The sequence below is a fragment of the Saimiri boliviensis genome, chromosome 1, assembly GCF_048565385.1.
Source record: "Saimiri boliviensis isolate mSaiBol1 chromosome 1, mSaiBol1.pri, whole genome shotgun sequence".
NCBI lineage: Eukaryota > Metazoa > Chordata > Mammalia > Primates > Cebidae > Saimiri > Saimiri boliviensis.
Window position 1 is genome coordinate 290,258,679 of NC_133449.1, and position 12,960 is coordinate 290,271,638.

The window sequence follows — 12,960 nt, forward strand, 5'->3', positions numbered from 1 at the left end:
GAAAAGTTTTGCATACATTTCTTGGTGGCCAATAAAGGGAGTATGTCTTTGAAAATGCTCTCATCTTCTAATATAACTGTATTGTAGTAAGTAACCTTTTAAGATTATATAATTTCTATATAATTATATATATTTTTGTTATATATAATATAATATATATTATATTATATATTCATTATATAATTAATCTTAATTGTATATCATTATTATATCTCACTATATTTTATATAAGAATATGTTGAGAAAAATTAATTTTCATTCTTTAGTAATAAGGATCCACTCAAACATTCTAAATATATGAGTGGCATAATCACAGTTGGTATTTTTAAAGAAAATTTTTTGACTGTACTGTGGAAAACAGATTGAAAGCAATTATGAACAGGGCCAGAGATTAATTAGGATACTGAGTTTAGGAATCTGGGTAAGAGATGCTTGTGGCCAAAACTGGAGGGGTATCAGTGCATCACTCAGTGGGCAGATTGGAGATGATTTGTTGTGTATGTCTGGAGAGGACAGAGTCTTGAAAGATACGCAAATCTGTGGATCAGGCAATTTGGGCAAATGATACTTTGATTCTGTGAGATAGGAAAATGAAGACATGGGAGTAGGTTTGTGGGATTTGGTTGATTTTGGTTTTGGATACTAACCTCTAGGCTTTGGGAATGAATGTCAGTGGGCCAGTTGAATCAACACCAAGAACTCGTCATTGAGGCTTTGGGAATAGATGAGCTTGTTCAGAGAAGGTATAAGAATAACAAGGAGGATGGTGGCTGAAGAGAGGAAGAGACAACCACAGAGGAAAATGAGAGGGTCAGCCAGAGAGGTGGGAAAGAAAGCAGAAGATGGTGTGTTGGAAACCATCAGAAGAGTTTGTGTGGGAAGGAACAAGAGACCAACAAAGTGAAATGCTGATACCAGGTCAGGTCAAGTACATGATGTTTGCTGATAAGAGCATATATAATTATTCCATTGATATGGATATTTAGCTATTTAAGTTTCCACAAAGAGCATTGAGTAAGAAAGAGTAAACATCATCCTTTGTCACGCAAATATTTCTGTTCAGACTAATTATTCCTAAATCATGGGTAAGTTATACAAAGTATGTATAATGATGACACAGAGAGTTGGGGCGGGGGAGAAAGAGAGTGAGTGAGCATTTCATGGAAAAATATCATTGACTAGAACTTCTACATCGGAACTGCTATAAAAGTGATTTAATGTTGTCTTTTAAAGTTTCCCAGATCCATTTTGTGAGTTTGTTCTTCACTATTGCACACATTCTCATATGGATGCAGACATTATTTGTTGAGGTTAGTTAAGGCATTTATCTGCTCATCCATCTATTCCACATGTATCGAGAGTACACTTTGGTAGATGAGAAGAAGGTGATAATGCAAAAGCATGATCCCTGCCATCGAGACGTGTATGGTCCAGAAGAGGAGATATGTATATAACTAACAGAATTCAGGATAGTGTTTTTGGTGCTGTGAGAGTGGTGGACAATTCTTCTCAGACACTGAGATTGAGGGTGAGGTCAGATATGTATGTATATAGAACAAATGGCAATTAAATAGAATAATGTTGTGATTCATCACTGTAAGATTGCAAGGCAAAGGCATTTTCACTAGACTTGAGGAACAAGTAAAGGATAGAGAAGAGGAAATGGATATTGGGAGCAATGAGTGAATGAATGCAGACTGAACACATGCAAAGCCCGTTTGAGGAAATGCAAGCCACAGATTTTGGCAGCCTAGGGTTCTGGTACCTTGTCTTTCACACTTTGCATATGGGAATGCTGCTCTCTCTACTATGATGTAAGTAGAGCAAAGATGTCTATGCATGCCTCCTCCCTGTCTTCATTGCCCTTGTTTGGTATATCTGAGTTTCACAGTGCCCCTCTTAAAAGTTAAGGGCCATTATTCGAAGGAATTATTTCTGTTGTAGTGTGAACTTGGAACAGTACAATAAGTATCATTCTTTCTATGGTTGGACATAATAATTCTAATATTTTATTTCCAGGCCGGCAAGGAAAACTAAAATAAAAGGGTATGAAATGATGAGCTATAGTTCTTCCTCATTAAAGAAATGTGTGTTATTATTTTGGCTGTATTGTTCCTGACTATGTAGCCTTCATTAAAACAGTGGAAATAAATGTTCCTAGAGTTTAGAAGCAATAGGTTTCTATACTGTTAGCGTGGGTTCGACTTATTGTTACAGTTCCAGCTTATCTTTGGGAAACTACTTAACATTGCTAATTCTGAGATGTCTCAGGCAATGAGATGCCTACCATATTGAGTCAGTGTTGGAATAAATAAGTTAATGCATGTAAAACACTTAGCAGAATAAGACACATGGTAAGTAAATATTTAAAATTTTAACTGCCATTATGTGCTATTATCATAAGTAGAACAATCTTTCCCAAGCAGGTAAGGTCATAATAATTACGCGTAGAAAATTTTCAGAATGCACATGCTGGGCTCTATTACCCACACATTTGTGTCTTTACTTCTGAGGGAATGAACCAGGCATTTAAGCAATTCTAGAGATTCCTGTGATATACTTTAGAGTCACCAATATAATATCCCTACTAAATTTTTAAAAATAATGGAATTGCACATCATCTTAAAATACCAGGAAATGTAGCCTTTGTTAATTCATGGAGTCCTGTCATCTAGTGAATTAAATAAACTGTATTAAACATACTTGATTTGGCTAACAAGGCATTTGGCAAGAGAAAATGGCAGAGCAAAAGCAGATGGAGCACTGCGGAATGAAGGAGTTGGTGAGAAAGAGGTGTTTCGTTATATTTTTATGTTATTGAATGTGTTCTGGAAAGGTGCTTATGATTCCGTTTCTGAGTCCTGATTCCTGTCATCTGCTGCCTTGCTGGGTAACCCAGGATGACACTGTTGTTGTTTAAAACATTAATCTGTCAGTTTCGTAAACTTTCACAGACAGCTCTTTGCCATAGTTTCTGACTCACCAATGAGGTCTACACGGCTTTACAGTTGACATTGATTTGTTCCATTCCATCCTGACATCATGGCTTGTTCTTCCCAGATTTGTTGGACACTCTGCTCTAGGCTTCCAATTATTACCCTGTCATTTGTGCCACTTTCGCTTCAGACTTGGCTTGCAGCATGTCTCAGTGGTATAAAGTTAACGTTGCCAAGAGATATGGACATAGAGTCAACTCATCGATGCAAAATGGGAATTAAAAGTGATCAAAGAAAAAAGATCGCCCAGGCATACTTAATGGTATTAATTGTTGGTCAGTACAGACAGGCAAGACACCAGGCAGCAGGAACTCACCTACCGAGTGGGAAACCAGGACAAAGAAACCACAGTTCTGTACCTCGATCCTCTCCCAGGTAGACCATCTAAGGAAAAATTTACACAATTCTAATGACCATAATCTAATTTCTTATTAAGTACTTCAGAATACTTGAATAGTCATTTTGCTCTGTTATTGCAAATATTGTCACCAAGTCAGACACCATCAAACCATTTAATCTTAGCCCCAGAAGAAATACAGCATTGCTGTTTCATTCTTGTATTTTACATGTAGCAAATTCGATTGTGGTGGTGTTTGTGCATCTGAGAACCAGGTCTCATCTACAGACAGGATGGGCCAGACATGCGGATAGTGAATGAAGTATGGGGGCTGTAGCGGGCCACTGGGGTAAATAGATAATTTGCTGAGACTCTGGCAGGAGCCAGTGGATATATTAGGCTGTGGTCAGTCGTAGGAAAGGAGGAAGTATGAGGTGAAGGTGGAGCAGAGGGATCTATCAGGTGGATGATATCAGACAGGTGGAGCCCACCATCTAGCAGGAACAGAAATGGTGTGGAGAGGCACAGTATCCTCCCTAGGAAGGCTGAATGGTCCACAGCAGGCATCCCCAAACTACGGCCTGGCCCGTGGGCCGCATGCAGCACCCTGAGGCCATTTATCCGGCCCCCCGCTGCACTTCAGGAAGGGGCACCTCTTTCATTGGTGGTCAGTGAGAGGAGCACAGTATGTGGCAGCCCTCCAGCGGTCTGAGGGACAGTGAACTGGCCCCTGTGTAAAAAGTTTGGGGATGCCTTGTCTACAGAATGCTTCTGTACAGGCCCAGACGTAGAGAAGGGTTTCTGTATTATTGACCCAGAGATTTGCTCAAAATAGAACTAGGTAGAACCCAAATCTCAGAAATAGAGGACACAACAGGAAAATGACTGAAACTTGAAGCATGGGACTTCAGACAGTCTTTAACTCTTTTTAAACAGGAATATGACCAGAACCTTGGTATAGGTTATGATTAAGCTTGGAAGCAGAGCAGAGGGACCAACCTTTGCCACTAGAATATTCCAACTCAGGGGTTCAGCAGTTGGCACAAAAACCTGAGGTGTTTTAGGTTCACTCTGACTCTGAATGTTCTCATTTGCACTGAGCTTGCCAAGTTATTTTAGAAGATGACCTTACTGCCAAATAAAGAAGATGCATTGGATCCCTGTGTTAACCCCTGCTTCCTTGCCAAAATGGCAGTGAGACTTTTAAAAGGATATAAGCCCCTAAACATAGAGGGTGGGTAAATAAGAAACCATAAACATCAAGTTTGAGAGGCTACCAATTTTTAGAGTTACTTACAGCACTCTGAAGCAAGCAACAATACTTCCTATAAAGAGTCACACGCTGTCAATTGCAATTCATCCCAATTCATGAGCTAGTAAACCCAGCGATACTAAAGTGTGAAAAATGTGTGACTTACAATGGATAAAATAAGATAGATGGACAAAGTGGGAAATGACTCATTATACCCAAGGGAATGGAGTTCTAAGCAGTGGGGCAAGTTAAATGATAGACCAGTTTACACAGGAAAATCTCTCAAAGGCACGGGGTGTGGGTGCCTGGGGCATGAAGTACAGCAATAAGCCACAGAGAATGGCTGTACACTCGCTTAGATTCAGCTAGACCTCCAAATTCGCTACCCACCATAGCAAAAACTAAAGGCATATTCTCTGGAGGGGGTGAAATTAAGACTTTTGACTCGGGGACCACAAGAAAAAGTGTTAAAAGTGGTATTGAATACAGTTCTAAATTTTGAGAGTCATCCGTCCTCAACCTTGCTCAGCTTTGTGCAAAAAGAGCAGACAAATGTTTACACTCAAAGCTGGAGCTAGGAAGAGCCTTTTCAGGGGATGCCCAGTGATGTTCTGCACCCAGTGGTTCTCCTGGAAGGCACAGCTAACAAGCCCCACTCATGCAGGTGCTCATACAAGAGGTCAGTTCTTTCACCCTGACACTCACACATGAGCAGACTGCCAGGGAAGTTGAGATACCTTCACAAATATGTATTGAAAACAAACAGAAAATCATAAAACCGGAACTATGCAGAGAGAAGAAAACAAACACGACAACGTTAATATTGTGGAGAAAGAAAAGAGATGATTTTACATTCATAGAATAAATACCAGATGCTAATTAAAATATTCAAAGAATAAAAACTAGCTCTGAGAAGTTAAAAGCATATAATAGCAATGAATCATTCATTAGGGCATTACATGATTAAATTGAGGAACCTTTCCAGAAAGTAAAATAGAAGATAAAGAAACAGAACAAGATAAGAAGACTAAAGGAAGAAACCTTGAGGACTACATTTTAGCATTTGAATAAGGAGAGTTGAAGAAAAAACAAGAGAAGCAAGAGTAACAAGAAAAATTTAAAAGGAGGAGAAAAGCAATAAAAATTTTTCAGAAGAATTGCTTAGAATAAACAATAGGTTTTTGAATAAAAGGTCCCTAAATAATAGATCACTAAATATGCAGCAAACATATCTAAAAATAGAGGTATATCAAGACATGTCGCCACAAAACCTTAGAATACTAGGGACAAAGAGAAGATATAACATGTTTTCTGGGAGAAAGTAATCGCAGATTTCATTAAAAAAAAAAAAAAAAACTGAAAGTTTTCACACTTCTCAGGAGCAGCATTGGAGAGTGGAAGGTAAAGAAGCAAAAAAAATCACTGTCTCAAAACCCTGAAGTAAAATGATTTCCAGCCTAGAATTCTCTATTTCTTTACCCATTGCTATTATTCACTAAGTAGGAGAGTAGAATAAAAACATGTAAAGATGTGCAGAGCATCAAAGCATAATGCCTCCCATTCATTCTATCTCTGTATATCTGGAAAGACATTTTCTGCCAGGAAAGGAAATAAAGTAGGAAAATGAAGAAGACAACTTGTGGAGGAGACAGGAATCCACAGAAGAGAGGCATGAAGATGGAGACCCCAGAAGATAGCTGTGCAGAGAAGGGAGTCAGGCCAGATTGGAGCAGGTCAAAAAACTCTAGGAGAGATTTCTTCAGTAGCTGACACTGACATGTTATTTCATGTGTTTGTGTTGAGAGAAGTTTTATACAAATTTGGGGGTTTGATTAAGTCTGTAGACAACCAAGCAAAGGAAAAAAAAAAAAACTCCAAGTTGTTAACTTAGGGAAAACAAAATGTTGTATGTGAAAGGAAATGAAACTGTACAAAAAAATAGCACGTGCATCTTGTCTTAGTCTGTTCAGGTTGCTGTAACTAAATACCGTAAGTTGCATTGCTTATAAATAGCTGAAACATTTCTTAACAGTTCTGCGGACTGGGAAACACAGGATCATGGTGCAGGCAGATTTGGTGTCTGGTGAAGGCCCATTTCCTGGTTCATCCTGTCACCTCCCAAAGACCCTGACTCCTAATATCCTCAATTTGAGGGTTAGCATTTCAACACACAAGTCTTGGGCAGGGCATGGAAACACAGGCATTTAGACCATAGACGTGACGAAGCCTCAATATTGTTAAGACTTAACAATTGTACATTTTTATGCTTCCTCAAATCTGGCTCGTACCATCCCAGCAAATGCTATAGCACAAAGTTAAGTAACATATTTATTGAAGGAAGTAATGAAACTATGAAACTATGAACATGAGTTTTTTTATTTCAGTTTCATACTAAGTTAACTAAGTCCCCCCAAGAGAGTTTACATACTTTTATCTACTTAAAAACATTTAATAAACTCCATTTAATTAAACCAAATAAATCATCAATTTATAAAAGTTATAAAATATTTGATAATTTTTCTTGTAATAATCCCAATGTATTATTATATCGGTCAATAATATGCTATTCTAGGATGAAACCATTTAAATCTGGTTCTTTGTAAATTTTAATGAACTTTTACATCATATCTCCAATGCTTTCATGATATTTATGATCTTTTACATAAAGTAATTTCTACACAGTGGGAAGATTTAGGCTCTCTAACATTGCTCTGCTCTTTGTTACAACTATTTTTTTTTTTTTTTTTGCCGTTGGATGTCTTCTCCAAACCACCAGCTACACTAAATTCCCATGAAGTCTTAATGTCTCTGGACAGTCTCTGTATTATGTTTTTCAGAGCCTAATTTACATCACCATTTCTCCACCGGAATTACCCAGGAAAATGCCATACTAGTGGTCCTTTGCCCCAGAATTACCTTCTATTTATTTTCTTGGCTTCTATTGTTTCTTCTACCCTGCAAATCTATATAACCTTTAAAGATATTTCTTCTTCTTTCTTTACAGTCTCACCTTCACTGAATTAATTGAAGAGTATGTATTTACTTGTAACCAGAATTACAAGTTTTACTAAATATAATTTACATACTTCTAATTTTCCAATTAACTTCTTATGTACTCACCTGCCCTTATTAGCAACATCTCTCTCTTGAATGCTGTTCCGTCTCAAATTTTCCTAGAAACTCAGCAGCTTATTCATTCCTGAGGGTCTGTCCTCCCTCAAACCTCAAACTGTGTTAGAGATGGATGATGTCGTCTTTCCAGTCACCCCACAGTTTAAGTTCCTCTAGTGCAATGGAATCTCATCTATTCTTGTGAAGGTGCTCTGTGTTCTCTAGATGCCTTTAGGCCACAAGAATGTCTTATACCAAGAAGAAAAATCAATCCTCAGTTGAAAAATCAATCAGTCATTCCAAGTTAGAGAACTTCCATTCTGGCTCTTCCTGTTCCCATTCACAAGCTCAGATATGAACTCCAAAGAGAATACCATTCCAGGGCAGGGTGGTTACATCTTGATAGATCCCAGCCCCAGTGGTGTGTCAAGGCCAAAACAGTTTTCCCTGTAAAGCCATAGACCCTTGGCTTGGGGTAAGGTAGGAAATGATGGCCTTGAGAGAGTTTCCCCACAGCAGTACAGAAAGGAGGAACCCTGGTGTGGCCTGAGTAGTAAGACAGTGCTGAGAGTCCAGGGATTTCATGGGTCCAAATATCAGAAAGGCAATCTGCCCCTTCTCATATTCAGCAGACAACTGAACATCCCTTGTATGTAAGGAAACTACCAGAGGCCAGGGAAAGAACCATCTGAAAGGATGTGAGGAAATTGTGCCTGGTACTCACAGAGAGCTGGGAATGTATGCCAGCACCCACCAGCCAAGGTAGGAGACCCCATAGTGCATGGAGAGTTGAGTTTCAGAAGTGTCTTGCCTTGGTAGGGCAGGATGATTAGCACTAGACTACATGCTGTTCTGTTCCCCTTAACAAATCTAAAGTGCAAGGCTCAGAAGTATCAAATTGCTTTTATATAACTTAATGTGCTTCATAACAGAGCTGAAGTCAATTACAGGGATACAAAGCTATCCAGAACCCAAGAAGGTAAAGTGAAAATGTCTGTGTTGAAAGATTATCACATCTCCAAAGGAGCAGACGATATGACCCAGACTGGGGAGAAAAAAAGATCAATCAGCTGAAACTGGCACAGATGTTAGAATTAACAAAAATATAATTAATATAAGTATAGTCAGCATGTGCAAAAAGTTAAAGTCATGAAAGATACAAAAAAGATCCAAACGAAACTTCTAGAGATGTTTGATTCATCATTGTCTGAGATAAATGTACACTGGATGGGATAAATGGTAGGTTAAGCCCTGCAGAAGTAAAGCTTAGTTAACTCAAAGACACCAATAGAAACTAGCCAAATGACATGCAAAAGGAAAAAAAAAAAAAAAGTTGAATTGCAAGAGAATCCATGAACTGTGGAACAATTCCAAGTGGCCTAAAATGCACTTAAGTGGAGTCATTGAAAGAAAGGAAATAATGGAGAAGAGAAAAACAATCGTAAAGAAATAATGGCTTAAAATGTTCAGATACGGTGGAATCTACAAAGCCGGAGATCCAAGCTCAGTAACCTAAACATAAGAAACATGAAGAAAGCAACACCAAGCAACGTGATCATTGAATTTTTCAGTTCTGCTGATGAAGAGAAAATCTTAAAAGCAGAGAAAAATTAAAAAGAAACACTATAGACATACAGAGAAATACAGTTAAGGATAACTGTATTTTTTTTTTTTAATAGAGCAAAAACGTCTTCCAAAATGAGAGAATCAGATACATACCTTTTTAAGGTCTGTCAAGACAGAAGACTTCTTTACTCAGGAAACTGCACCAGAAGAACAACTCTAAGGTTTTTCCTTCAGAGGGAAGGAAAATAAAGCCAGATGCAACCACAGATCTACATGAATGGGTGAAGAGTCCTGAAATCTGAGTGCTGGGAAGGAAGCTGGCATATGAGAAAGTCATCTCCCATTGTCACCCCTCCTGTGAGATATGGAGAGGTCACAGCCTGAAGCACGGATGCCCAAGAGCAGCATCTGTCCTAGCAGGAGTCCCTGGTTTATGAATTCTGAATCCGATAGCTGCACAGTTTCACCATATTGAACTTCTATAACCCAGGAAAGTGGGCAGCAAATTAAAGTACTTTAGATGCTGCAAAGAATGAATTTCCATCAGCCCGTGAGGAGTTCTGTAGTGTCTTCAAGTATTATGTTTTTAAAGGTGTTATCAATTTAGAAGTATGAGTGGGCCCAGCACTTTGAGAGGTTGAGGTGGGTGGATCACGAGGTCAGGAGTTCGAGACCAGCCTGGCCAATATGGTGAAACCCCATCTCTACTAAAAATACAAAAAAAATTAGCCAGATATGGTGGCGAGTACCTGTAGTCCCAGCTACTCAGGAGGGTGAAGCGGAAGAATCTCTTGAAACCAGGAGGCAGAGGTTGCAGTGAGCTGAGATCACAGCATTGCACTCCAGCCTGGGCAACAGAGTGAGACTCCATCTCAAAAACAAAAAAGTATGAGTGGGTTTCCTGTTAAACAGAGAGACTTAAGATACAATATGTTAAGAAGTCTAGAAATGAAAAATCTTCCAGTAGTTGGATATTATGAAAAGAAATCGCCAAAAAGAAAAAAAGCAGTAGAACTTTAAGAGAGAAGAAAGAGAAGTTAGATGTGTAAAATACATTGAGCAGAGGTCTTATTAATTTCTAACCTATAATACTTGATGACCTTCAGAATATGTAAGAATAAAAGTTTGAAGTTAATAAAATGCTTCCTCGGTTTTAGTGCCTTAAATGGAAAATTAAGCTCTCATTTGCAAAATGTCTTTTACTTCGATTCTCAAAATAATGTCAACATTAAAAAAAAAATCTTCACCTATGGAAAAGAGCCAGGATAGTTTTAATGTAATAGGGGACACACCAGATTCTACTTTTTAAATCTCATGCAAGAGTAACCTGGGGTAGCAAGTAAATAAAATCTTAGGTTCCGGAAAGATACATTCCTGCACACTTTCTGAGTTTAAATTCTCCAAAACTGACTCCTAAGCTATTTTTGAGTATCAGAAAGCTAAAGCATCTTGTTTCTCATCCCCAAAACACAACTATTTAGGTAATTTTTAAAATGGTATTAAATGTGATGTTGTAAAAACTTTCCCTGCCATTTCTTATTAAAATACATGATTTGCTATAGTTATTTTTAGTTTTTAAAACACCTACATGTATGGGAAAAGAAAGCATAAGTACTAAAATATGGTACAAAAGTCCTGTAGTTGGAACAGCTGAGATTGTTGAAGTTCTTATTGAATTTTTTGTTAACGTTTTTGACGGTGGATTTGAAGCAGTTTTGTAGAAGCATTTTTCTTTGGTTCAGTTGTCTAATTTTTAAGGCAATACATCAAATATCTCAAAGGTTATTCACTTAGTAATGAGGCTGTATAGAATTGGTATCATTATCATTCTGCTGGAATGCAAAGTTGTAAAGAGTGTGGATTATAAAGCATTATTTGCTTTAATCTATAATATGTAAGTCATATGAAGAAACATTAGTATACTGTACAGAGTCGGCCAGAAGGCCAGTGGGGAATAAATACAATGCTCTAAAAGATAATTGAAAACTGAACTATTCTCTTATTAAATGCTATACTTGTGGTGTCAGGAGTATTGGTATCTGCCGGTGCTGACCATCTGACAAAAATAGCACTGGAAAACTTTTCACGACAGTATCTCCTTTAATCCTCATTTCCATCTTATTAAATAAGTATTTTAAGTCTGTTTTACAGAGTATGAAACTGATACTTATGTGATAACTTATCCAAAGTCGCACAGCCATCCGGCCACAAGTCTGTCTCACCTTCTAATCCTAGTTTTATTGCACATTTCTCAAATTTGACATCTTGGAATATCCTATTTTCCCCCTCCACCATCCTATCATTTTGGTCTGAATTTCACCTGTCATGTAGATGATTGAATTGATCTTGTTGTGGGTTTCTTTCAGGAATTACAGTTTGAGAGGCTGACCCGAGAGCTGGAGGCTGAACGGCAGATCGTAGCCAGCCAGCTGGAGCGATGCAAGCTGGGGTCCGAGACCGGCAGCATGAGCAGCATCAGGTACCAGCGCTGCTTTGTTCATTGTCTGTGCTTTGAGTTGCCGCTGTGCGTAAATCGTGCTATTTCTCTTCTTTCCAACCCAGCGGTGGAGTTGGAACATTCATTCAAGTGTTGGAAAGAAATTGTAACTGGCCTGATTTAAGATGTTCAGAAGGTGTCCAAAATGTCCTGATTTGTACTTGAAACTCTTTTAACAAAATTAACGCCTGCCCTGAATGCAAATTATATGTAATTTTAGACAAAGGGAGGCTTTGCATTCAGCCAGCTTGCTGGAAATCAGGAATTGCCAAGTCACAGGCTCCCAGTTTCGTTCTTTTTTTTTTTTTCTAAATGATCCAGAGTTCCAGTTTCATGAAAGAAAAGTGAGAACATTCTGATGGAACCAGTATTGTTTGCTAATACATAATGCTGAGTTACAAAATTACCCCTTGAATATGAACCATATGTGCAATTCCCATGTATAAAAATATTTACTCATTCATAAATATAAATGATTCTTCAATTAGTGATTAGCTTGAGATAATTAAACATATATTTTTTAAACCTACACTTTTTAGCCACTTGACCACAAAATAAAATTATCCCCCTTAGAACCAGGCTTTCATACATGAAAATGTAAGTGTATGTGTGCATATGTGTGTGAAAGAGACATAGGTTTAACTTCCATTTTTCAAAAACACACTTGTTAGATGATGTGTTTTAGGCACTCTACTGAAAACACTTCCTTTCCATATAGTGGCTCAGGACCTCTTTCTAACTTAATGGCCTTGCCATCCCCTGTGGCTCCATCCTGAATTGCATCGTCAGTTGCATCACTGCACTCAGAGTCCATTAGAGAGTATCAGTCACATGACCCCTGTTAGATGGAAGTGGGGCAGGGTCCTGGGGTCAGCAGCCACTCTGCGGAAGCAGGAACGTGAACTTGGTGGACTCTTAGCCACCTGCTGCTGCAAAAGAATACAAATATCTTTATATGTGTTGCTCCAAAATATTTTATCTTTGTAAGCATATAACTTTGTAATTGGAGCATTTCGTATTGGAGTCATATGCTATTAAACTTTTAACATTGCTTAGTTTTTTTCTTTAAATAGAAAACACTGCACTCTGTGTTGTTAAGTGGGGTTAACCACATGGATGGAATATCATTTTTCATTACAAAACTTTATTTAGGGTATGTGGAAGCATCTGCTTCTGCATCCAAATGTCTAGGTATATGTTG

The 12,960-nt window shown here is 38.1% G+C and overlaps 1 protein-coding gene across 11 annotated transcripts in view; it reads left to right on the top strand.

Moving 5' to 3' along the window:
- CTNND2 (catenin delta 2) overlaps positions 1-12,960 on the top strand; it is a 937,699-nt gene that overhangs the window by 330,487 nt on the left and 594,252 nt on the right. For all 11 annotated transcript variants that reach the window (XM_039468167.2, XM_039468169.2, XM_039468187.2 and 8 more), the window contains one exon: positions 11,629-11,741. In XM_039468167.2, the coding sequence (XP_039324101.1) occupies positions 11,629-11,741 (113 nt within the window). The remainder of the gene's footprint in view (positions 1-11,628; positions 11,742-12,960) is intronic.